Source organism: Amblyomma mixtum, chromosome 4 (genome assembly GCF_055824585.1).
Source record: "Amblyomma mixtum isolate Tamu chromosome 4, ASM5582458v1, whole genome shotgun sequence".
Lineage (NCBI taxonomy): Eukaryota > Metazoa > Arthropoda > Arachnida > Ixodida > Ixodidae > Amblyomma > Amblyomma mixtum.
In genome coordinates this window covers 134,401,219-134,428,247 of record NC_143015.1, presented here as the reverse complement: position 1 = coordinate 134,428,247, position 27,029 = coordinate 134,401,219, and the positions used below count along the sequence as shown (strand labels likewise).

At 46.0% G+C, this 27,029-nt stretch overlaps 1 protein-coding gene across 2 annotated transcripts in view; it reads left to right on the top strand.

Moving 5' to 3' along the window:
- LOC149348303 (uncharacterized) overlaps positions 1 to 16,563 on the top strand; it is a 30,448-nt gene extending 13,885 nt beyond the window's left edge. Inside the window, exons 4-6 of one of the 2 annotated variants that reach the window (XM_089588054.1) lie at positions 11,242 to 11,318; positions 13,626 to 13,724; positions 16,142 to 16,563. In XM_089588054.1, the coding sequence (XP_089444180.1) occupies positions 11,242 to 11,318; positions 13,626 to 13,724; positions 16,142 to 16,275 (310 nt within the window). In that variant the 3' untranslated portion in view covers positions 16,276 to 16,563. Of the gene's footprint in view, positions 1 to 7,803; positions 7,830 to 9,155; positions 9,303 to 9,884; positions 10,172 to 11,241; positions 11,319 to 13,625; positions 13,725 to 16,141 lie in introns of those variants that run through there. The other variant, XM_089588053.1, reaches the window with a different exon arrangement.
- The last annotated feature ends 10,466 nt before the right edge of the window (positions 16,564 to 27,029 follow it).

Sequence of the window (27,029 nt, the reverse complement as noted above, 5' to 3'; positions counted from 1 at the left end):
GTCCCCTATCTTAGTGTCAAGAAGTCTAACTGGTGCCTTGGGTCTCTGGTACACTCTCTCTAAAATGCCTAGTGGTGATCTGCTCCTTGAACTCAGAGACACTGCCCAATACTGAAAACTTTCCAGCCTAGTGTCCATCGGGGAAATCGCTGTATCAGTTACAGCACACCGATCTGTAAACACCGTTCGTGGTGTGAAATCTGAATCAGATTTCATTCACCTGACCGAGGAAGAGATGCTTGATGGCCTCAGAGAACAGAATGTCATAAATGTATATCGACTAAAAATAAGGAAAGACAACAAAGAGATACCTACAAAGCACCTAGTACTGACTTTCAACTCGAGCACACTCTCCGAATCCATAGAAGCAGGCTGCCTCAAAATAAATTTCAGACATTACATTCCGAATCCACGCCGGTGCTTCAAATGTCAAAGGTATGGTCATGGTTCTGAAAGCTGCCGTGGCCGAGAAACTTGCGCTAAATGTGCCTGGAAAGAACACACTTCCTAAAACTGTGAAGGAGCAGCACCTCGTTGCGCAAACTGCGAAGGCGATCACCCCGCCTATTCAAGGCCATGTCCCTCGTGGAAAAATGAGAAAGAAATCGTTACAATGAAAACAAAACAAAATATCACATTTAAGGAAGCGCGAAGACTTTTTACGCAAAGAACAGCTTCAACTTTTCCACAAAAACAAACTTTGCTGATGTAGTTCGCAGGGGCGGCGCACCACACAGCCCTCCGGCATCTGCCCAGGCCACTTCCACCGATTCTATGGCAGGGCCATCCGCGCCCCAGGCAGGGACAGCGAACGCTGCTCTGCCATCTTCAAAGCAGGGAGCGCCGGCTCACGGGTCGGCACCCCGCAGGACTTCCCCCCGCCGGGGGAGGCCTGACACCGACACATCCGCGGCTTCTCCGCGGTCGTCCAGCACCCCTAGTGAGGGGATGGAGGTAACTCCCGATCCGCCCGCTTTGCAGCGGCGGAACCGCTCTCTTGAGCGAAGAAAAGACAGGACCCCGATAACGGCCCCAGAAAACAAGTAAATCCCTCCAATCCTCACCAAAAACAAAAACATGACTTTCCTACTTCAATGGAACTGTAGAGGATTGCTTTTTTTTCACTTTGAAGGTTTGACGGTATATTAAAACGAAATACAAATGAGTTGTTTCAGAAAAAAGTTAGTACAGTAGGAGGTCTCAAAGTGAAAACTGTCTGGGGGACATCCCATCCGGAATTCACAAGAAAATTGGACAAGTTTGGCAGGGGAGCTGGAACATAAATATAGAATGAAGTTAAAACCTATTTGTGTAATTTGCGGCAATGAATAAGTTATACAATAGCTAGCGGGAATAATTTCACAAAAAAGGCATACAATAGCAAAGCATAAGAGCAAGAGAAAGAACACAAAAAGACACCAGATAACAATCGGCTTTGAATAAACGGAGATATAAAACAGAGGCGGAGAAAAAAAAAATAAAGGTTCCAGATGAGTAACAATATGACCGTTTGTGGTCAGTGGGGAACAGAAAATAAGATTAAGGCAACCTTAAGCATGGCATCAAGCTGAATGGGTTGATAAGAGATGTTTGTTTAGTAAAGTGTAGAAAGCGGGCTGGGAACGTGCGGATTTGATTGCTAGTGGTAATGAATTCCAGGTTTTGATGGCGGAGAAAAAAGCAGTTCGTTTTCCATAATTTGTGTTAACTTTTGGTAGAAGCTTATTGTTTTGTTCAGAGAATCTAGTGTTACTGCTATTAGCAAGGAAAGATGCGGAAAAACAGAGAAGTTGATTGTTATCATTGCGAGCGCGGTAGATTAGAAGACCTAACCTAAGATTAAGGAGGCATTTCAACGGCAGAATGTTTAGGTCAGAGTAAAGAGGTGAAGCAGAGGCTGTGTATGGGCTGAAAGATAAAATTCGAAGCGCTTGATTTTGAAGATGAGAAATTTCAATGATATAAAACATTTTCTTGGGTCAATATTTCCTGTAGCTTTCTGTTTTCAGGACACCAACCTCGGTCTACAACATACGAATATCCTGAGACATTATCAAAAATTCCGATGCGATCGCAAGCATGCTAACAGACTCACAGGAGGCGTCGCAATTGTCACTCAGAGCGGTGTTCGTGCTCAAAAAATCAATCTTAATACAAAACTGGAAGCGGTTGCGGTTAGCGTCGGCAGCTACAAAACCATAACTACATGTTCTGTATATCTTCCCCGCACATAACATTAACTATCCAAGATTTAGAAGGGGTGATAAATGCACTAGCACTACCAAAGCCATTCCTGGTAGTTGGCGATTTTAAAGCTCATTCACCGTTCTGGGGAAGCGAACGCTGTGACTCGAGGGGCCAAATAATCGTCCTCTAAAATAATATCTGTCTTTTAAATACAGGAAAAGCCACATATTGTTGCCCAAGCTCGGGAGGTATGAGCTCCCTCGATTTGGCTTTCTCATCGTCATCCGTTTTTAACGATTTTAGATGGGATGTCATTGACAACCCGTATGGCAGTGATCATCTTCCAGTACGAATTAGTTTAACATCTGCACCACAAATCATCCCAACAAAACCGCGACGTTGGAAGCTTCACCACGCTGACTGGTCACTTTTTAGAGCTAAAGCAACTTTAGAAGATATAGTTTTAGAAAACCTCACCATCGATGAGATAAATGAAAAATATTTCAGAAGGGTATATGCTTGGGCTTGTTGGTTCATAACTGCAAGGTGAAAAACGTAGCACAAAGAGACGAGGACACAGAAAGACGGACAACACACGGCGCTATGACGAGGACACAGAAAGACGGACAACACACGGCGCTATGTGTTGTCATGTTAGCTATGTGTTGTCATGTTATGTTAGCGCCGTGTGTTGTCCGTGTTTCTGTGTCCTCGTCTCTTTGTGCTACGTTTTTCACCTTGAAATAAATGAAAAGTTCACGGATTGTATAATAAGTGCCGCACTCACAGCTATTGCTCAGTCGTCAGGCCTGGTGCGACAGAACCACAAAATGTGGCGGACAATACACTGCAAAGAAGCAAAACAACAACAAAATTGAGCTTCGGGTAAATTTCGCTCGTACCCAACACAGGAGAACTTCGTGAATTTTAAAAAGGCAAGAGCCAAAGCCCGGTACGTCCGTCGGAGTGCCGAGAAAGCATCATGGCAGCGTTACATCTCTTCTATAAACAGTCAAATTACATCTAAAAAACTGTGGGAGCAGCTTCGGAAATTAAATGGCAACTTCTCACCGTTCACAGTTCTCTTTTGACAACATCTGGCACACAAACAAGCATAAGAGAACAAGCAAACATTTTGGGGGAACACTTCGCGGCAGTTTCCAGTTCATCACACTATACGCAGTCATTTCTAAAGCACAAAAATATAGCCGAAAAGCATAGACTTCCGTTAAGTGGGGTGGAAACCAACAATACAACAATATAATTACCCTCCAAGAAATAAATACAATACTGTCTGCCGGAAAAAGAACTGCACCAAGACATGACCAGATACACTACGAAATGCTTGCACAACTTTTCAAACCTGCCATAGAAGCACTCTTGAACTTCTTTAACAAAATATTCATAGAAGGAAGAACACCTAAAGAGTGGAAAAGAGCCGTCATAGCGCCATTCCTGAAACCAGAAAAATCACCAACTTCCCCCAGTAGCTATAGGCCAATAGCCCTTACAAGCTGTCTCGCTAAATCTTTTGAAAGTGTCCTCAATATCAAACTAACTTTTGTCCTTGAATCCCGTGAACTTCTTGACATCCATCAATGCGGCTTTAAAAAGATATGCTCAACAACTGACCATCTAGTTCGCCTTGAAACCACAATCTGAGAAGCTTTTATACACAAACAGCACTGTCCAGCAGTCTTCTTCGATATGAAGAAAGCGTATGATACAACGTGGAGGTTCGGGATCCTCCGCGACCTAGGGGACGTAAGCATCCGCGGCAGGATGTTAAACTGCCTTAATGACTTCCTCTCCAACCGTTCTTTCCATGTACGACTAGGCTCCACCCTGTAAAGAAACTTCATTCAGGAGAATGGGGTACCTCAAGGTTGTATATTAAGCACGAACTTATTTATTGTAAAAATGAATTCCATAACTAAAATAATCCTCAAGGCCATCATGTATTCAGTCTACGTTCATGATCTCCAATAGCCTGCACATCCTCAAACGTAATAACATGCGAAACACAAATACAACTGACAGTAAACAAACTAAGAACATGGGCAGATAAAAATGGTTTCATGTTTTCCACGAAAAAGTCAGTAGCTGTTCTCTTCTCGCTTAGAAGCGGACTACACACTGATCCCAGCCTTTTCCTGAACGAGGTCACATTGCCAGTAAAAGACGAGCACAAACTTTTAGGAATAACATTTGAGAAAAAACTCACATTCCTGCCGCACATAAACTCCCTTAAAAAGAAAACTTCCTGATCCCTGAATATACTAAATATACTCTCACGAAAACACTGGGGCTCCGATAGGCCATGTCTCTTACAAATTTAGAGCGCTGTAGTACGCTCTACCTTAGATTATGGATGTATAATTTATGGGTCAGCCAGACCATCGTACCTTAAACGTCTAGATTCTGTGCATAATTTAGGTTTGCGTCTCTCCACAGGTGCATACAGAACGTCGGATGCAATCTGTCTCTATGTAGAAGCTAACGAGCCATCACTTACAGACAGAAGAGCCATGCTCATCTAGAACAGTGTCCATCTAGAACAATGTTTAATAACAAACCGCAAGCTACCCGGCCACTACTTTTGCGATTTGAAGAGATGTGCCAAATTTTCGGTGCACTAAACAGACTGCCAAGCATTGCTAGAAGGCGAGATCCACTACCGCCATGGTACAACTTCCCTGCAGTCCGGGATCTGAGTCTTACACAGTTCCATAAAAAACATATTCCACAACAACATATAATACAAGAATTTCTTACACTCCAGCAAATGTACAGTACTTTCACTGCTTTTTATATAGATGGTTCAAAAACTGATGCTTACGTCGGAAGCGCACTAGTGCAGGGTAATTAGAATAAAATAGTAAGGCTTCCACAGTGTGCATCCGTCTTCACTGCCGAATGTTACGCAATCTGTGTTGCCATATAAAAAATAGTAAAGAACCTCGCGAACAGCATTATTTACACTGACTGACTAAGTGTCCTTACCGCCCTTAACTATAGTAATGCAACCACTCCGCTGCTTGGCGACATCATACACAACATAACAAGAGCCGTCGCTCAAGGACAAAACATAAGGCTATGCTGGGTACCAAGTCATGTCGGCATAAAAGGGAACGAAAGAGCAGATTTCTGCGCTTCCCAAGGTCGTGGCAAGCCAATTAAAAATGTAAATATGCCGTATAGAGGTTGCGTAAACTTAGTACGTCTTAAAGCGCGAAAAAAATGGCAGTCCGTTTGGAAGAACGAAATAAAAATAAACTACACTCGGTAAAGCCAGTCTTAGGAGAATGGAAGTCATATGTGCACCAGGACCGTTTTAAGCAAGCCGTTACATGTCTCCGTATAGGCCATACGCACCTCACACACAACTTTCTTCTGACTAAACAAGAGAAACCAGTTTGTACATGTGGAGATGAACTTACGGTAAATCATATTTTATTTCAATGCTCTAGACTCGAAAAGCTCTGCAAAAAGTGCTTTTCGCTGTTTTATAATCAATCCATTACTTTTCATCCCGCGTTACTCATAGGTGATAATGCAATCGTTGACATGTCCTGTGTTTTTAGATTTTTAACAGAAGCAGGATGTCTCAGCAAGCTTTAAATCATGACCCAGGGATTCACATGATGTCGCTCAGCCGCTTTCTCATTCTTGAGAAAAAAGGCTGAGGCTGTGATCTGATTGGTTGGGATCCTCGATATCCTTGCCCAGCCAAGGATGGACGCTGAGGCTACCTGACCTTTTTAAAGTTTTTACCTTTAGCCATTCCTAAGTCTCTTTTTTTCTGTTATTAGTAGCTAGGTAAACTTTTAGGCCCTTTACACCACTAATCATTTTTAGAAATTTTATTAAATCGCGCAGAAATTATTTCATATTCCTTGTGCTTGGCGCATGATGGTCTTAGTTGCCTATGTGCCATTAAACCGAACACAACACAACACAACGCAACGTGCCTACAGGACTGTGAGCAAACTGCCCACCGTTGCCAGATTCAACGCTGCATAAACATTGCTCTGTGAACCTTTGACGTGAAACAATTTTCGGGCATGCCACAAGCAAAAGCTTGGCATCAAATAGCCACGCCCCTATCTCACTAAGTGTTTGTGTTCTGGCTGAGCTTGCCGCCTTCATGCCGACGCCGTTCACCACACTGATGCAGCTCACTTAAGGCTTTCATTGAAAAAATCGTCGGCATGCCCCAAATACCCACCCCTCATGTAATAAACTAAGAGAGGTATTTTAGGTATCAGTAAATAACTTAACTAACGCAATCCGGGACATCGGTCAGACTGACAGAACTGCCTGCGCACGTTGTAAGGGGGTCGGGTCCACAAAACATTTGTGGGTATGGGGCAGCGGTACTATATGTGCGCTTAACGGGCCGAAGCTACCCTTGGGTCACAAGCCACGCTGTAATGCAGGGCTCCTGGTTGGTTTCATGAAGCTGGGCCTTTTACGTAAAAGCGCACTAATATCGCATTGTGACTCAAGGCACTTCGCAAAGCATCTCCACCAAAATACTTGTGCAGTAGCAGGGAATTGATTGTACGGCCCTGGTCTTGGGCAACCCAGGGCTATGGCCATTGAGCAACCGTGGCATGTTAGGATTGAAAACGGAGATGTCCTGATCGAGAGCATAGTTAACATGCGAGCTTAATTTTATCCTATGCTTTAAGTAACCGCTCAATATTCCGATCTTTCGAAATCAGTCGCTGCTGTATGCTCCGAAGGGAGAGGTGGCGGCGAAGGAATAAACGTGCGTTGAAATGGAACATTATGGTAATGTATGGTGCGGTATGGCGCTCATGGAATGGCATTCTATGGGATGGTATGGTAATGGTATGGAGGGGTATGGTACGGTATGGTACGTACGATATAGTATACGAGTCTAACATCGCGAAGCGACACTTTGGCTATGAAGCACGCAGTAATGAAGGGACACAGATTCAATTCGGCCATCTGAGATTCTCTACCGGACATTAAGATTGCACACCACAGGAGGAGTTCTACAGTTTAGTTTATTGGGGTTTAACGTCCCAAAGAAACTCAAGCTATGAGGGACGCCGTAGTGAAAGGCTCCGGAAATTTCGTCCACCACGGGTTCTTTAACGTGCACGGACATCGCACAGTACACGGGCCTCTAGAAATTCGCCTTCATCAATATTAGGCCGCCGCGGCCGGGATCGAACTCGCGTCCTTTGGGTCAGCAATCGAGCGCCGTAACCACTAAGTCACCGCACCGGGTCAGTAGTTTTTTCAATTTCGCCTCAATCGAAATGCGGACGCTGTGACCGGTTTTCAAACCAGCCACTTTGGGATCAGTAGCGCAACGCATAGCCCCCTAGGCGGGGCAATGCGCTAAAATACCCCAAGGAGTTTTCAGTGGAGCATGCAAATTTCTTAATGTTTTTGTCTTTAGCCTTTACGTGTGAAAAGAAGATGCCTTTAGTGGCCAGGGAATATCATGATATGACACTGCGTGCAAACAGAAATAATTTCTGATTAAATCAATGAAAACGATGTGCAGAGAGAGTTGATTCATTTTTTCGTTTTTTTTTTTGCAATCAAACTGATGGCGGTACCAAATATCAATCAAAGATCTAAACACGGGGAGCCCTGAACACGTGAGCATTTCATTCTGTGTATTTCTGCTAAAGTTGTTCTCTGACGAATATCTCACTTTTTTTTTAACTTTATGCCTTAAAATTTTGTGGAAATTGCTTCTGTATTTAAAATTTTTTGTTCAGATGTTCATATTTGTTGAAACTCTCGTGTCTATGATGCGCATGCATAAATGCACTAAATTCACTAAGGTTTGTGTGGGTTCGTGTAATCTTCGGATTATTGAGGCTTGCTTTCCTACTTTATAATCTTTCGCTAGCTCAGCGCGAAAATTTGTCCAAATCTTATCTGATTGGTTGCTAGTCTTAAAAATTCTTAATGTGCTTTGCGCAAAATGTCCGTTTTGTGGTCAAATGCTGGCGAATATTATTCGGCTTGTTCCGGGAACATGCTAATGGATTGTGCAAGAACAGCTGTATTTTTTTTATCAGGAATGTCTCATGCACTTCACCTTACTTCAATTTCATCAGTTATTATAGTAGTAAGCGGTTTGAAAAATTTCCTTGAATGCGTTACTTCTTCAGGATTGCTTGCTTCATTGAGGCCTGGTGGCAGTTCATTTTTGAAAGGAGCTGCAGGGCGTGATCTGTATCAGAGCGCCGGAGTTTGGTACTATGCAAATTATTATCTCGTTAACAATGCAAACCCAGTCAATACAATCGTGGGATATATGTTCTCAACTTCCAATCTTACGTCACTACTGCCACCTACAGTCCAGCTATGTAAAAAAAAGAAGACTTATTGCGCGTGGGAGCTGTTTACGTAAGTTATATAACTAGCCCAATTTTAGCTGAACCCTTGGCGTCATAAAAAGTAAACCATCACACATATGCTAAGGCCTAAACCATAATGAAGCGATAAAATTTGAAAAACTCTCCATAAGCTATCAATACAGCTGCCAGCCTTTGTGGAATATTATGTTTGCTTTTCCAGCATGGGTGGGGGATTCTGTTTTGCTGATTTAAAGACCTTACAGCAGGCAGTCTCCAATTTCCAGACCGTACACTTGGCACTGTTTTTAAATAAATATGTCAGGAAGCGAGTTTTGCTTAATACTGCAGTGATTGAATGTTCTTCGGCGGATATCAATGAAACGTACTGATATCTTTACAGTCAGTGTGCTATTTACACGTCATTTGTTACTGGATGAATCCAGGCTCTGATTAAAGAAAGAAGGGAATGAATGTCGGTAATAAGAGCTCGTAGTACCTTATATATTAACAAAGAAGTGCAATAGGGGCCGCGTTTGAAAATTAATTTTTGCTTTGTATTGCCAAAACAGTGTTTGGTTTGTGGCAAGAAAAAAATGAATGGCACTTTCCTTGCAGTGGTTGAAAAATACAGATGACCTTTACATAAAATATATGTCTGGATATCAGAACAAGTGGTACCCATACAAATGCTTCAAATCTAAATATAGAAGCGCAAGTGGCAATACCTTCTACCGAAATGTGGAGTTCTTAATGTCACATGAGGTGGGTACCATCTGAGGTTTTTATCGCAGTGTGTAGAGTACTATAAAAAAATGCGAAAAGCTTCACTACTGTAATTAAATTCGAGAACTTAGTACACATTTGAAAGGATTTGACTGAGAGCATTTTGCAGCGTTTAAGCTCTAATTTCACTGCCCGCGCAAGCAGCGTCGCACCTCAGAGACTGCTTCTGCTGCAGCATCGTTGCAGTCTTCTTTACATCATATGTAGAGAACATCCTCAATGCATGGCACCGGTATCCAAATATTTGGCGCGTTTTTGATATCACTGACCTATTTTCATGGTCACGTTTTCGTCCTTCATTGCCTGGGAATGCGTAGTAATTCAAGGAAAAGCTGAAGAATTACTCCTTTGGACCAGCCACCTTTCCTTCACGGTCCATGTAAGACCTTTTACACAAGCCAGAAATACATTTATGCCGGTTACATTTTATCGTTTTTAAGCCCGCGCTTGTTTGACACAGATGTGAACAGAGAAAGGATGTATATTCGTTACTTATTATTGCCTGAACGCCTGAAAGTTATATGCTTCTAAATAAAAAGACGTATTTTATTTCCCTTTCAGAACAAATGGAGAACCAGGTACGGAGCGACCTTATAAGGAGGACATAAAATCTTCCTTTGGACACAGTCAAGAAAAAGCCTTTGCCGCAATGACCTCGAAACTTACTATATCGCCAGTCTTGGCACAATTCAATGCTGCCGCTCCCATTGAAGTCCCGAAAGGCGCACTGAAGGGGAACCTGGACTCGTATTTTTACCGCTGGAACTCGATATACACGTTGCAAGCGTTCTTAGAATATTTGAATTATTGCCTTATGCGGCCGATTTCCTAAAACTAAATTCGATTAACAGTCCAGCTCCCGGCTTTTTTTCTTTTCAATTCCCCGCAGACGGTGGGAGGAGTGAACCAACCTTTAAGCCAGTCTCGTGGCGGCTTGCCGCTCTGCGATCGGTTTAGTGATACGTAGTGATCGGCGAAAGCAGAGAGTGCACGCGTGTATCTATCTCCGTGGGCCTGATTTGCAGCTATGTAGTCTCTGACTAGGTCTATTTATTCCCGGAAACTTAAAAAACAAGATAAAAGCGATAGCAAAGCCACCACGCGACTGCCTGAAAGGCACTTCATGCGTTAGTCGACTCTTTCCACCATCTGCGGGGAATTAAAAAAAAGCCGACCGACCGACCGACCGACCGACCGACCGACCGACCGAGCAGCGAGATGTCGGCCAGGGAGAGGGCGGCTCGCCAGACCGCAATGCGCAAGTTACAAAGAGCCACGGAAACAGGAGAACAACGAGAAGTACGGCTATGCTTCGCATCCTAGGCTTAACCATAAGCTAAGCCAGGCCATTTTCTTCATTCTGCATTGTTCGGCTTCTCACCAACTCCTTACTAACTACGACCACTCCTTTTGTTCGAAAGTAGTCGACGACGTATAGCGTTACTTTTCCACCAAACGTCAGCTGACCTCTGCCTATTGGGTGACAAACTACGGTTACTCCGGTTGCTATTTAGTGGTAATCAATAATTTAGATGGCTATTATTATCAATTTACGCTATTACTATTATTCGGAGTACTAGAGTCATTACTGTCTTTGAGTGTGGGACGTACTTCTGTTTAATTTTGGTGCTTCTTTAGCGTGCTAGTGTGATTTGGAGCTTCTAGTTTAAAACAGGTTCAGAAAGCGAGTACGAACTGGAAGCACCGCGCAATGTACGGTTAAATACAAGGATTAAGGCATGTTGTGTTTATTTACGACTCACTTCTTTTTCATTTGATTTGATCCTGTCGCATTGGTCGCTGCTGTTTTCAATGCAGCCTCTAAGGGATGACGTGAAAAAAAAAACAGTGAAGTAACGTGTTTTACTGGCGAGAATACGCCAGAGAGGCTAACAGCACGTGAAAAATTACCTTGCAGAGAATTCAATCTAGAATTGAAATTGGAGTATTCGGAGGGGCCGAGAAAAGATGCATACATTACCGTGAGGGGCGAATGTAAGTACTTTGCTGTTTTATTTCTGGTAAGCAACGAAGAACATCTCCAGCAGCTGAGAGACTTGCCGGCGCCTTAAGAAAGTGCAGACAGTAACTGAACGGTGCGCGACACTGGGTGAAATTTCGTGCGCATAAGAATGCACATTTCTGGGGCTACTGCAAATGTAGTGAAGATGAGACGCTGTGCAACACACATAGGTGAGGAAGGTTCCTCTGGCCACTGCTACGAGACTTTCGGAATTCGTACCTGAAGTAGTCTCATCTGTACATATAACGGATTGTGCATATTTGTCCATATGGCCCGGCCTAGTTTCGGGTTAGCTGAAAAAAGTTTAAAAATCGCTTTGATGTAGTCTTATATGCTGAATACGTGTTTGCGCTTTATTTATGTACTGATCTGTATTACTAACCTTAAATATATGTTGTAATTTCTTGGTAAGTGCTTTCGCCGTATTCAAATTGTGTCTTCATGTATTGTTCTATGGCCACCGCATATACCTGGGCCTACATTGAGCTTGATTTCATGTCCCGATAAAGGGCGAAAATGTGTTAGGAACATATAAAGAAAGTAAGAAAGAGAGAAAGAAAGAAAGAAATAGAGAAAGAAAGAAAGAAAGAAAGAAATAGAGAAAGAAAGAAGGAAAGAAAGTAAGAAAGGAAGAACAAAAGCAGCAGGAAAGAAAGAAAGAAAAAGAGAGAAAGAAATAATGGATCCACCAAGTATACCAATGGAAAAAAACTCGATCAGATCTACGCCGATATGCATTATTTCTGATAATACTATGAATGCGACAAATTATTTGAGAGTGAAACCGCTTTTTGCGAGCAGTGACGGGCAGGATACGGACCCTGAAGTTTATTTTCCAGTATAGAATGCACAGTTGGAATATTGCTAATATGAGTGCTGGCTGTCAGAGATAGTCACAGCAATGAACCCCCCCCCCCTCCAAAAAAAAAAGAAGCTATGCACACGCGCCCTAACGTTGGCGACATTAAAAAAAAGTAAGCTTTAAACACAAAACCCAAAATCAATGAGTGGTGTGCCACCTCTCCTTACTTCCTCAAATTGAGGGTTTAATTATCGCTTTAATTATAGATTATGGAGTGTGTAAATATGGATAACTGAAGCGGGGGTGGCGGGCATAGAAATACCGCGTTGGCAACCTGTCAGGAACATACGAGTCCGTATCTGTTTCAGCGCTGTCTTCAGTTCCCCTCGTTGGCTACAGCAGATCTGGAATGCGCTGAGAACGGAAAACAAAGCGGCAGTCTGGAGCTGTCGCGAAGATTGGGGCAGAGGCTATTCTCGCATCATCAGATAAAGATTATCACCACAAAAAATGAATAAGTGACATCTACGAGGAATAGTTAGGATTGGAACCTGGTTGTGTCTTCATAGCTAGTACTCAGAATCCGCATTACTTCGCGTGTAATTTCCTGTAATTTTTTTGTCGGTCTATAAATTAGAATTTCCTGCACGGTTTGCTAGTTTTGCAATACGACAGCTATTGTGGTTGTTTTTCTTCCTTCGTTGCACTTTCGAAGTTTTAACGCTCTTATGACATCGCAGTAGAAGCAAACGCCTCTACTTAAATTACGCAGTCTTTAATTTCGCGTATTACGTTTTGCTGTTCAGTATGCCTGGATACCGCTTTCGTCACTGCCTCTATCACCAACTGCAAACGAATGGCATTTGTCAAAGCTTCATTTCAAAGCATTTTTTTTTATTTTCGCGATTGGTTATGATTATCTGAGGACAATCCAAATGATGAAAAAGTAGGCTGGCGTCAAAAGATAATTTTAGTTGGGTGAACTGTGCCTACAATTAAGAGGCGCGCCATACTTCGTGCGGTAATGAAGAAGTGCGACTCTTTTCAGCAGCAAGCTCCGGCCGCTTCCTATTATAGAGCCACAACAGCAGACATCAATCTTTTCGAGAATAAATTGACAATCTTCTTATTTAATTTTTACATTTTAATTTATCCATGCGGTGTGCGAATGGCATGGGCCAACAGAAATGCAGAAAGGAGTGTGGTAGGGGACGCGCCACTCAGACAATTTCGGGGGGGGGGGGGGGGGTAGGGGTGTTCTAACATTGAAACACCCTCCCTCCCTGGCTACGCCCCTGATGCTTTATGCCCTTTGAACAGACCTATTGAAGCAATTGGTGTAATTTCAGACACAATATTTCGTGAAGTATATAAGCAGCAGAACCATGTTCGATTATTAGGCATACACTTGGCAGGACGATTTTCCGTTACTCTTAATTGTGGAAGCGATAAACTGGGCACTGATTTTTTTTTTCAGCTGGCGGAACGCGGCCACCAAATGTTGGATACAAGTATACAATCTTGCACATCAGCTACAACTGTATAATACTCGGCGATGAATACCCGGCAATAAATAGTAAGTTAATCTGTCCTTAACGCGTCGTTCAACGTAAATTTTTCAAACATTTTGAATGCACATTATCGTCGTCGATAGTCCAGCAAGACATTGCAAGCCAACTTCAGTTTGCCTACAGTAAGGACTGCCAGTGTAATCTTGTCGCTTTAAAGCGTGAGGTCCACTCCTTCTTTATAACAGCTAGAAAGCGTAAAGGCTGCAGAAAAAAAAGCAACCGAAGGCAGAAAAATTAACCAACAAAAATCAAAACGTTAACTTGACTTCAGCCAGTCTCTAGCCGGAGATGAATAAATAGACAAAAAGGTAGTGAGTTTTGTCTCTTTTGGTTCATCACGCTTAGAGTAAGGAACACACGGAAAGGACGAAATAAAAAAAAGGAAAGATATGATGCATGTCGGAAAGGAAAGGAACCGCACCACACAATAGGCGTCGTAGTGTACCGTGCCTTGTACATAACCACAAGTTTTATTGAAGCCGCACCAGCCAGCCGCAAAACGGAGGTATCCACTCCGGAGGCAACCACTTCAGACAGCAGTGATTTTTCGGAAATGTGGCGCAATTCAGGTCATCTTGTTTTCGGCACACGATAAAAGAAAAGTGCCGTTCCATTGTTATGGTAGCTAAGCACAACAACAGAAGGCTTCTTTCCGGCGAAAAACTAACTGTGCGTGGAATACAAACTTCTCCCCAGCTTAGTGGCTCGTTTCTCGTGAGCCACAGGGTTGCTTGTGAGCCAAAATCACCGTTTACTGTGGTGTCGAGCGATCCGTGACGGACTTCCGCGAGACGAAATTTTTCATAAAAACCTTACTGCGCCCACACCAATGAGAAGCTCGAAGCAAGAAAAGTTGAATTGAGTGGACGGACAAACCAGCAGATTGCGTAGAAGCACTGGGCCTTTCCTCTGCCCGAGGGCACTCAGAGATAGCCTCACGGCAATCGTACAAACAAGAGGAATTTATTTCTCCCATCGTCCTCAGGCACTCGCGGTACTCTTCCTTAGTGGGGTACAGCCACGAGTGCCGCATCAAAAGTCAAGCCGGGGAAAAAGTGACCGTTCGGCACCGTTAGGTAGCTTCCGGCCACAGCGGGGATAGAGTGGGTCTCGGCAGAACGGGTTGGATAAGAAGAGGAGGACGGGGGGGGGGGGGGATTTTTATACCTTAAGCAAGTGTGCCCTCGACAATGTACATGCCGGTGATATCGACTGCCAGGCCAACAAATCTTGTTCTTCCACGAGGCACATTTAAGTCAGGTACGGCGTACATTTCGATTTTGGCCATAAAGCCTCTGAGTTTCAAACTAATCAGACATGTTAAAGAACCCCAGGTGGTCGAAATTTCTGGGGCCCTTCACTACGGCGTCTCTCATAGCCTGAGTCGCTTTGGGACGTTAAACCCCAATACCCAACCTAACCCAACCCAACTCAGACATGTACAGCCAACAAGGATACCTGCGCTGAACGCAAGTGTGCATGGCATTGCCGGCAGCCACCTGATGTAGCCTTCGCAAACCTGTGTAACGGCCAGGAGGTTCGAGTAACCAGCAAAATCCAGCAGCGAATCGGTCCAATTGGTGCCCCAGACTGTGGGAAAAATTATTCCACCCGAATACTCCCCAGTTGGCCGCATACTTTCAATACAAACACAGTTTTTAGCAGAGGCAATTAGGTTTACCTACGCATGGTTCCAATTACTGCGAATTTCATTCATTTCATTTACTTCATTTATTGATACCTTCAGGGTCGGAACATTACAGAGGGGAGTGGGTTAACGGAACAATATCTATAAACACAGCAAATCACAATACAAGTAAAAAATAACGTGAATGTCTGGAATATAAGAGTAACAGTGTTAAGTGTGCGGGCATACAACATGATGAATGATTACAAACTAAAAGACAGTTTCTAATTGTAATGTCACATGTCCCAGTACACAGACAGTAGCAAAATTACCAAAGAAAGAAACTAGGAAGGTGATTCGTTATACAGTACAAAACTTGCTAGTAATTATATATTCGTATGGCTGACTGAAATAATGAAGGTTGGGTGATCATTCCAAGGCGATTCCAGTATACTGATGTGCGGGGAAGGAATGAATCGGATAACGTTTTAGTATTGCATATAAATGTGCCAACTTTGTGAATGTGGTCTAAACGTGCTGACACATATGAAGGTGGGATTAGTAATTCATCATGCAGGATATCGTGGTAAAAGATCTTATGTAACGAAGATAGCCGTGCGAGATTACGTCAGGATGCCAGGTTAGGTTTCATTGCAGATATGCTGGATGTGCGATTATAGTTGGAGAAGATGAAGCGAGCTGCACTGTTTTGAATCATTTCGATCTGGTTAATCAAGATTTGGGATTTGAGAGGGCAAATGACTATGCGCCCTTATGCTTCATTCTGCCTTGCAGGCAGGTCAAGTTGCACTTGCTGGACTACATTCAATCGCTTTGACAACCTCCATTGGGTGTGTGAATACATGTTCGAGCTGCTCTGCAAAACGCCAAATATTACTGTGAGCAGGGGCAACGAGTGTTGGACATAAAAGAAGGCCGTTTGTAAAGCAGCATGGCAATAAAACAGTGAACAAGCTGGAATATTTGCCGTCAAGTTCTCATGCGAGAGTGGACTGCAACATGGATTACCCACGGTTTTCTGTGCCTCAAGAAAGTGGCGGTCCTGCAAAGAACAACTACTCAAGAAGCGGGGGAACCGAGCACCCACTCCGTGGGAGTCGTCTAGCGCATGAAACGGGTGCACTCTTGGGAAAAGTTTTCCTGGATGCGAATAAATTACTTGAACTCTAGTGCATTTCCTGCCGCTAATAGGCTTTATTCCGTCAAAAAGGAATAAATATTTCATTTCCGACCAGTGAGGTTTTTGCAGGGCGCGATTGGTATATTTATTATATCCTCATAGAAATCGGGTTGTGACGTAGTTTTTCATGTCCACAGGGAGGTTTCGAAGGTAACTTCTCGGCAGTAATCACCCGTAATTTTCGTCCGTTTGTTTTCCCTATATTTCAAAATGCACGGATCATAGAAATGCACTTACATCACCATGCCTCGTTGTGTTTTTTTTGTCTGTATAAATATGACCATGGCCATACTTTCTTGTCCCCCCCCCTTATGTAATGCCCAAACCAGGGCCCTTAAGGGATAATAAATGATGATGATGATGATGACCATTTAAAGTACTAATGAGAAAACTGCGAGAACTTGGGTTACTTCCTAATGGAGGCTTATTAAGGGATATGAGGATCCATAGCGCACAAAGTTGAAGGAACACAACAAAAGCGCTAAACTTCCACTGAACGATCTTTATTTGGCGCGGACAACCTTATAAAGATCACGTAAGGTACAGGTACAGATGACTAACAATGATTATCTTGTCGAGTTCATGACTTGTCAGGAATGAGAAAAAACACAATGCAAGTCACCAATCAGTGAGCACGTTTCACACTATCACCCGCTGCCTTGAATCCAAGAAAGCTAAGTCCTTTTTTGATAGGATGGATGGAAACAACTTTATTACACAAAAAACCTTCCAGGGTGTCCCCTACTGGTCCAAGAGTCCACGGGCTTGTGCTGCACGTAAAGGCCGATCCACCAGCCAATTCTGGCAGGCGCGCTGAGCGGTCCTTAAAGCAGCCTCCCAGGAAGAATGAGTGGGATTGGGGATGGGGGATGGGATTGATAATCCTCGCCATTGCGCCTTACTTTTACGCATAGTATCCACAGTTAGTTCCTTACTCCCTAATTACACACGATCATCCCATCACTCATAATATTCATTCAGTGGGTGGGGCCTCTCTGGCCAAACGAGGTGGATACTTTGTGTCCGCTCCACCACTGATTGAGTACAATGCACGTTTCGGTTTTTCCATAATCATCTCATCATTCTCTTCTTATTTTCTTTGTAGCCATTTCTGCATTTAATTATCAGCCCTTCTGCACACAATCTTTTCACGAGCCTCATCATCTTTTCACGTTGTGCTTCCTTTTTCTATTTCCTACTTTGTTTTCTGTTTCCTTTCTTTTCCCTCTCTTGCTTATTTTCAGGATCATGACACTGTCCTCACTACACAGCCTGGGAAGCATCCATCTCCTTTCTCCTGTTTCTTTTATCCGAAGCATATTAACGTAGGTTTCGGGCCTTCGCGCGACGCCCGGCGGTGGCCACCATTGACCTTGAAGTGAGATCACAGGATGTGACGCCACGTGATGACGTCATACCGGCTGCAGATGGGGCCTCATATCGCGCCGTCGGACGTCGCCCGGCGGAGGCCTCCACGCTTCGGTTCGCGCCGTCGCGCGCGACGCGGCGGCGGCGCCACCATCGCTGCATCACGTGATATGTGACGTCACGCCAGGGATGAAGCGGCGCGCGCCCGCCGTCGCATCAGTGACCAGTCTCTGTGCCCGCAACCGCGCCAGCGTCTTTGCGCCGGGCGTGTATGCGGTCAAGATGCCTCCAAACGCTAAGGACGTTAATAATAAGAATGCAAAACGAAGGCTGATTCGCATCCACTGGGGCTTAACCTTGATAAGCCTCCAACTTTTTTTCGTTCACACCACATCCCTCATTGCTTCCTCATAGTACACTTTTTTGTTACATATTTCATTTATTTATATTTTTTTCATTTTTACTCATTTCCTTTTATATATATATATATATATATATATATATATATATATATATATATTTATATATATATATATATATATATATATATATATATATATATGGGCGTGTTCAGATAAGAACGGATATCGAGGTCCCATGACCATTTTTTGTTTTCAATGAAATTTTTATATATGATGGGCAAATGTGTCCACACAAAGGAATAAACCTTAGTTTTGCAAGAAGTTCGTAATTTTCTCGGAAAAAAATCGCATGTCACAAGAGGTGGAGAATGTCGTTTTTGGCACTTCGCAAAGTTGCAAGTTTGAAGCCTCATTGCATGCACCAAAACTTTTTTCCGCGCATCAGCATTTTTTAAGAACTTCTTTATAACTTGTACAATCCGAGAAAATAAAAAAATGTTTTCATGCTCTTTCAACCTTCCGAGTAAAATAATGGCAAACTTCGCTTCTGGAGCTATGCGGTGCAAAAAAGGCACTTTTCAGGGCAGCCTTAGGGCAAGATGCCTAAAGATCTCCCCACTGAATATTTTTCTCAGTATTTTTCAGCTGTTTTTACTCACCTCAGGCAAGTTCTGTTGCTCTATAGACCGTTTTCGGCGCGAGGAGGAAAATAGCCTCGAACCGGCGCGCGCGCGCTGCCGCTTCTCCTCCTCCTCTCCTACTGGTATGCGCGGGCGGCGAAGTACGCGTTGAGTGACGTTCGTGTCCTGCTGTCTTTTGCACAAGAAAACAGTTTTTACGTGTTCTGACGCTGACAGTGAACATGAATCGTGAGCCGAGTTCATCAGGATACCACTGCGCTGTTTTTGGCTGCACCAACAGCTATTGCAAGCGAAAAAACTAGCCGCAGAGCCATGAGCACAACATCAACAGCCGCGGCGTCAGTGCGGCTGCGACGCGATCAACCTGCATCGCTTTCCGTCAGATGAAGACGAGCGAAGTCTTTGGCTGGCTAGCGTTAACAGAGAGGATTTTGTGCCTCCTTGATGTCACATGCTTTCTTCTCTAGCAAATAAAAAATGATGTGTGGCATCCGGACGTTTGGCCACTTCAGTCAGTGACACTTGGATGCCTGTACAGCTCGTGACCTGCAGACAAGTATGAAGGTCACAAAATCAGAGCAGTGGAAGTAGACAGCTCAATAAGCAGCAAAAAGACCTCTACAAAGTTTTTGTTGCATGCTAAATATGACAGCAAATGATATGCGATATTACAGCACTGCCGAGTAAGCAATGTTGTTGCTGCAGTGTTGTTACCGCGAACAACTGGTCCTTGACAGAAGCAAAAGAGCGTGCTCACTGCACCTGTCGTCAAGATACCAAAAACTTGTGTGAAGACGCATAGCGGGCTTAACAACGACCGCAAACGCGCTTGCTCACCAAAGCACAATCGATCTGCGGGTGGCGTGGTGAATTTTTACTGCCGCGTGGCATGCAACCATCTGCATGCAACCATGGCATGCATCTAACTTTCTCTGTTTAGTGCGGACATTTATTTAGGGCCGCAACACTTTTCTTTCGACGAGTGAAGAGTGGACACGTACGCGAAAACAAGTGGCGAGGCAGCGAGAACGAGCATTGCTCGCGCTCTCTCGGTGGCCAAGCCCCCAAGCAAGCAATGATGACATACGCGATGTCAACTAGCGCGCTTTCGTTCGGTGCCTGCACGCTCTGGCTTAGTAAACATTCTCGCACCTACCACCTAGACCTGCTCGTAGGCGAGCATTTATCTCGAAGTGATAACCAGCTGAAAGGCAGAAAGGACGCCAGGCATCAGACGCCTGAATCTGGCACAACGCGTATCTTGCTGAGAAGTGCACTGTAGTACCTGCCTGAAATTGTGAAGTGTATACGGGTCAGCTTTCACGAAAGAAATTAATCACCGTGGGTGGTCCAACAATACAGTTCGCGTCTGCGCACCACGCACATTTAAGCAAATGAAGTGCGGCTAACGTAAACATTCATGAAGTGACTTTGTTATGCTGGCGTTAATCGTACTCTATCGAACTCAATCAGATAGCATAAAAGAAGCTGGCTGCCTGTGTCGCTTCTTCGACCGCCGTCGTAGATAGCGATGCGACCGTTGCTATGCACTAGAGCAAACAAACAACTCGTAAACAAATTTCGTTTGCCTAGGTCAATAATCGGAACGACGGTGGAAGTGCCTCCTGCCCCATAATCCGATGGAGTTCCGGCCATCACTAAACCAAACGGCGGCAGTCTTGCTCGAAAAGCTTTTCCCGTCACCCAGGCGCATTTATAGCATACACACACGCACACAAACACACACACAAAAAAAAAACAGAAGCTCCGAAACGCCAATTTGCGACGCCTCCGTACTGCACCGTGGGCGTAGCACAAATGCGCGCGCGCATACCAGCATGGCGCTAGGGACAAGAACAGAACATAGACGGCGCCACCTCCCCAAAATGGCGGCGCCCTAGATGAAATGGTCTATAATAGCCAGATAGTTTTCAGTACAGTCTCAAAATTGGCCGAAGTTCAAAAACGCCAAAAAAGTGACAAATTGACTTGGGTTAAAAAAACGTTTTACATTGTGATGATTTTAAGGAAAGGAAGCGCGCATAACTGGCTCCCTGGGTGAGTGGACGCCTGAATCGCGCTAACAGGTACGTGGGGTGATGAGAGAAAGATGTGGGCTGCATGCGTTCGCGCTGACAACGTTGTGGCAGACCACGGCCGGTCTCGAGGGGGGCGCGCGCTCTTTCCTACAAAAAAGAGCGAGCGCGGCCCCTCGAGACCGGCCGTGGGCAGACAAGCGGGATCGCTGCGATAGGCCGCAGCTTTCACTCGGTGAGCAAACTTTCGCGATGAACTATTAACTGCCACCCGCCAGGGTAGCAGTGTGGGTGCGCTGCCTATCCGTGTCCGGCACGCACTCAACGTTACAGACGCCAAGCCGTTGCCCGATACGCCAAAGGCTTTTGCTCTGTGTCCAGGTTCGCAGTACTTGGACCGCACCATTTTAGAGCGCAGCTATTTGGCGCCCGTTTCTGCGTTTCGCGGCGTCGCCGTCGACGTTTTCCGTTGTAACCACCAGCGGACACCTAGTCGTGCTTTAAGCTGCGAAATCAATGGAGCGGGACCTTGGAAACCACAGGGTAAAATTGAAAACATTTTTTTGAGGAAAGGTAATGGCGCAGTATCTGTCTCATACATCTCGATCGACACCTGAACCAGAGAGAAAGCGCATAACTGCTCTCTTGGAAGGGTGGACACTTCAATCGTGCTTTAAGCTACGTGGCGGTAGTGACAGATGTGGGCGGCATGCGTTGGCATTGACAACATTGTGCCAGAAACGCGGCGCTGAAGCGATAGGCCTTCGGCGTTCGTTTTGTTCGTGGCGTTGGCATCGAGAACGTTTTATGCTCCGATCATTTTAAGGAAGGGAAGTGCGCATAACTGGCTCCCTGGGTCAGTGGGCGCCTGGATCGCGCTTGCAGAACTAGCAGATATGCGCCGGTGGTAGTGGTGGTGAAAACATTATTAATCATAGAGAGAGGTGTTGGGGGCCGTGACCTGAAGGGTCACGCCCTTACAACCACTAGGTGGGATGCCTAGTCAGGCACGCCATTGGCGTTTGCAGCAGCCCGGGCGCGCTGCGTTAAGGCCCTTTGGGCCTCGAGGGTGCAGCAACCGGACAGGGTAGCCTCCCAGTCCTCTCGGGTGGGGTTCGGGATAGGGGGTAGGGATGGGTTCTGCTGGCAGGCCCACACCATGTGGTAGGTGTCAGACACCTCCCCACAGTGTGAGCACCGCCCGTCGAATTTAGGATCGAAATGCTGTAGAATTGCCGGGCACAACATCGTGTTGGTGAGCAGGCGCAGGAGCACCCGCTCGTTGACCTTCCCCAGCCCTTTGCATGGGGTGGGAAGAGTTTGGTGAGTGGATTTGTAATAATCGCATATTTCCTTAAAAGTGTAAATCGGATTGAAATGGAAGTCCTGGTCGGCGTCGGGTCCCGTGGGAAATGCCCGGAGAGAGAGCGCGCGGGCGGCGGCGTCGGCTGCCTCATTTCCGTGGACGCCTTGGTGACCTGGAGCCCAAACGATAGATCGGTGCGCGGGATCCGAGTCTCGGCTACAATTTTGGTAAAAAACTCTGCCTCTCCCGCAACCGAGAATAGAGTAAGCGTGAAATGTTTACGGGCATAATGCGAAGCGCACGCGGACACGACGAGACGCAGGCCTGACAAGAATGTATATGCAGCGCGTTCGAAACTGTCCGAAGTGCGTAGAGGCGAAAGCGTTTTCAGCACCACTTTGCGTATGACACTGGTGATGTTACCACTGGATTACGTCACACATAATTTATGACGAAGTAATGACAAATTACTGATTAGTGTGTAATGACTGATTAATGACTAAATACTAATAAACTGCTAATTAATGACGCTTAAACTTCGCCTTTAGGAGTGGAACGCGACAGCGTGTTGTAGCGCTGCCAGGCAGTCCGCGGAACGCCACCACCCGTTCGGCGTGATGCCTCGTCCTTTGAACGCGACGCTTTTTGAGGAAAGGAAATTACGCAGTAATTCTCTTCCATCTCGGTGGACACCCGAGCCGCACCTTACAGGAAGGTAGGTACGCCAACACCCATTCGGCGCGATGCCTTGCCCTTTGAACGCAACGTTTTTTGAGGACAGGAAATGGAGCAGTAATTCTCTGTTATCGCGGTGGACACCCGAACCGCACCGTACAGGAAGGGAGGAACGTCACCACCCGTACGGCGCGATGCGTTGCCCTTTGAACGAAACGCTTTTTGAGGAAAGGAAATGGCGCAGTAATTCTCTGTCATCTCGATGGACACCCGAACCGCACCATACAGGGAGGAACGCCACCACCCGTTCGGCGCGAAGCTACCGGCGCTTGTACGCCGGTCCTATAGGAGGGCTTAGAGAGTCTCGTTAAATTTCGTACCGTGCCCGGATGTTCTCGTTTCAGTGCCCGGATGAGTGGAATTCAGTGCCCGGATGTTGGCTCTCGGTCTTGGCGTGACTATCACCACACTGCCGACAACGGGAGCTAAAAGCATTTCATGCTTAAATATTGTGGCATGTATGTGCTTTTTGTACGCGTTATTAGAAATCGGAAATTATAATTCCGTGCATTATCAAACGCACAGCTCGACTGATATCTTGATAAACATTGAGAAGGCACTGGCAGCAGTTTTTTTGTGACTCGTTTGGAGACCAACCGGCGCTTGCATGCCGGTCGCGTAGGAGGGCTTAGAGAGTCTCGTTCAAACTCGTTTAGTCTCGTTCGGTGCCCGGATGTTCTCGTTTCAGAGCCCGGATGACTGGAATTCAGTGCTCCGTTGAGTAGATTTCAGTGCCCGGATGATGACTCTCGGTCTCGGCGTGACGTCACCAAACCTCTTCTGCGTGAATTGCTGACTGGGCCTTGAAAGTAAGGGTGTCTACTGTTTTACCCTCGTGGTCGACCGCGGCCGTGTACCATTCCCTGGAGTCCGGGCCGGACGCGTCCACGTAGAAGACTCCTGGTTTGCTCCGAAAATGGCGGTCCAAGGCTACCGCCCGCGCCAGGCGCCTGCCATTATGATTATCTTTGGACATATTGGTGGGGAGAGGCCACACGTGGAGGGCGCGTCCAGTGTACGGGAAGGCGGCATCTCTCCTCTGTGAATTGAGTGTGCTGGATGTGTAGTCGGGCTAAAAGGCGGCGACCCGACCCTGTCTTTGTGAGACGAGTGTATTGGTTGTTGAGGTGGGCCTGCCGAAGCTCCCTAAAAGTGTTCACCATCCCCAGTGCCATAAGGCGGCTGGTAGAGGTAGAAACTGGGAGGTCCAGCACTCCTTTCATGATTTTGCGGAAGATGACCTCGAGGGAATCCTCCTCCTGTTTCCGCAGGTGGAGGTAGGGAGTCGAATGCAAGATTCGACTGGTCACGAATGCGTTCGCCAGCCGCAAGGCGTCTTTGCATCGTAACCCACCGCGCTTGTTGGAAACCCGGCGGACCATGCCGCCCACTTGGTCCCCCACCTGCCGGAGCTTGGCGAGTGCTGTGTCGCAGCGTCGCTGGTTGTGTGTGAAGAGTCCAAGGACTCTGATTTCCTTGGATTCGCGAATGGGACCGCTTTGCAACGAGAGATTGATTTGAGTCGAGCATGTGCGCGAGGGACGTAAATGCACGAATTCCGATTTCTGCGGGGAGCATTGCAGACCACAGTCTCGAGCATAGCGGTCCACTATGCTGGCGGCCGTTTGCAGGCTGGTCTCCATATCCCCCAGGCGTCCTTGCATAGCCCAGATGGTGATGTCGTCGGCGTATAGCGCGTGCTGGAACCCTTCGACCGCACCAAGCAGGGCGGGTAGGCGCATCATGGCAATGTTGAATAGCAGAGGGGACAGCACCGCGCTTTGTGGAGTCCCCCTCGTGCCGAGCAGGAAAGGTCCGTGCTCTTCGTCCTGTATTCGAATGTAGGACAGTCTGTCCGTGAGAAATTGTTTAACGTAATTCAAGGTATTGGTGCCGCAGTGAGTTTGACTCAAATGTGTGAGTATGACCTCGTGGTTTACGTTATCGAAAGCTCCTTTCAGGTCGAGTGCAAGGACAATTTTATCGTTTTGGGGGTGTGTAATGGGGTTCAAGATTTCGCGGTCGAGTTGGAGCAGGACATCCTGTGCGCATCTATGTGGGCGAAATCCGAACATGGTGTCCGCGAAGGTGTTGCGTTGTTCGAGGTACTCGGACAGCCGATCCCGCACCATCGTCTCCATCAGTTTTCCCACACACGAGGTGAGAGAGATGGGGCGGAGGTTGTCCGTGTCGATCGGTTTGCCGGCCTTCGGGATGAAGGTGACAAGAGCTGTCTTCCAGTCAATGGGGAGCGGGGTTTCCCCCGTCTGGATCGCTGAATCAGGAAGGTTCGCCAAAATTTTGACGGTGACCTTGTCCCGGCCCGGCGTGGTGCCCCTCTTCCGAGGCACAGCCCCGGGACAAGATAAAATTACGGTCGGACTTCTGGCCAACCTCGGCACGGACGCTCTGCAGCAACTCACGGATTACATAAACGAATGTTGGCGTACTGGCACCATTCCACAAGAATGGAAAACAACCAATGTACACTTTATCCCCAGACCCGGAAAGCATGTTCGAAACAGTTATTAAACCCGTGTGGAAAACCTCGAACCAGTTCTAATAAGGATGCAAGCGCAGGAGATTAGAATTCACCGCAACTACAAACCGCGGCAACAATAGTTCAAAATTATGCACGGGCGTGTGGACTAACCTGCTCTCCCGAAAAATCTGAACTCATAGTCTTCCGTCAACGCAATAATTAGGATACCATCAACATCCGCATTGACAACTCGTCCATGAAGGAACTTTGGACCCTCAAGATACTAGGTCTGTACATAAATAACAACGACAACAACCTCCTCACCCTCCAGAAACTACGGCTCGTGAGCGAGCAAGTCGCCAGGATGATCACCAGGATAGCAACACGGAAATCCGGGATGCGAGAAGAAGATACTCTGCGACTGGTGCAGGCTTTCGTCGTAAGCCGCGTTGTCTACGCAGCACCCTACCTCCGCCTCAAGTAGCGTGATATTAGGAACCTAGACGTCATAATCATAACAGCCTACAAGAATGCACTGAGCCTCCCTCTTGCGACATCGACGGACTGGCTCTTACGACTGGGAGTGCACAACACGATAGACGAGCTAATACTAGAGATACACCTCACGGCGCAGGTAGTACGGCTCTCCACTAGTCGGACTGGCCGAGAAGTCCTCACCGATTTAAACATCAATTGCCCCCGACAGCTAGACTCTAAAAACAACATTTCAGTCTCATGGAGAGGACAATTCAAGGCAGCTCCACTACCCAGGAATATGCACCCCGATTTTCACCAATCAAGACGACAAGCACGAGCCGAAGCTATGAAAATGCACTACGGCAGGCGCGAGGGCGTGTTCTAGGTCGATGCTGCGGGTCCCGAGCAGGGAATGACGGCCGTCGCGGTAGTGCACCAAAATAAAACAATGGACGGACTAGTACTGGCTAGCCAGAACATACTGGCTGTGGAAGAAGTGGCGATTGCTTTAGCTGCGACACATACTAGCTCGGAATATATTCTTACAGAAGAATGTCCTGAGGGGCGAGTTGGTGCATGATGAAATGAACGGCGGCGCAACAAGAAGAACACAACAAGAGAGGGGACACCACATGCGCACACTACCAACTGTTTTATTGCATGGAAAGGAGGCATATTTAAACATACAGGAGTCGCAATCAGGTGGCACGCGAAATTCTTGAGGCTTTTATGATCAATAAGAAGGGAAGCACTTGTGTTAGCGACTCATCAGTATCCCTCCGTAGAAATGAAGTGTCCTTTCTTGACAGTTTTTTGTAACGCCATGTGCTGTGCATCTTTTCAGCCCTGCATTTCTAGCGGCCGTCTGTTTGTTTTAGGCGGGTTGTTAACTTTGTTACTGTTTTTGCTTTCTCTTTTGTTGTTTCTCGGGTTCTGACTGCTTTTGCTTAATACGTTTGACTCTGCCTTTGCTACGATTGTATTTTTTATTTTTTTGACTGCTTTTGCTTCTCTTGTTTGACTCTGCCTTTGCTACGATTATTTGACTCTGCTTTTGCTACGAGATGGCCTGCTC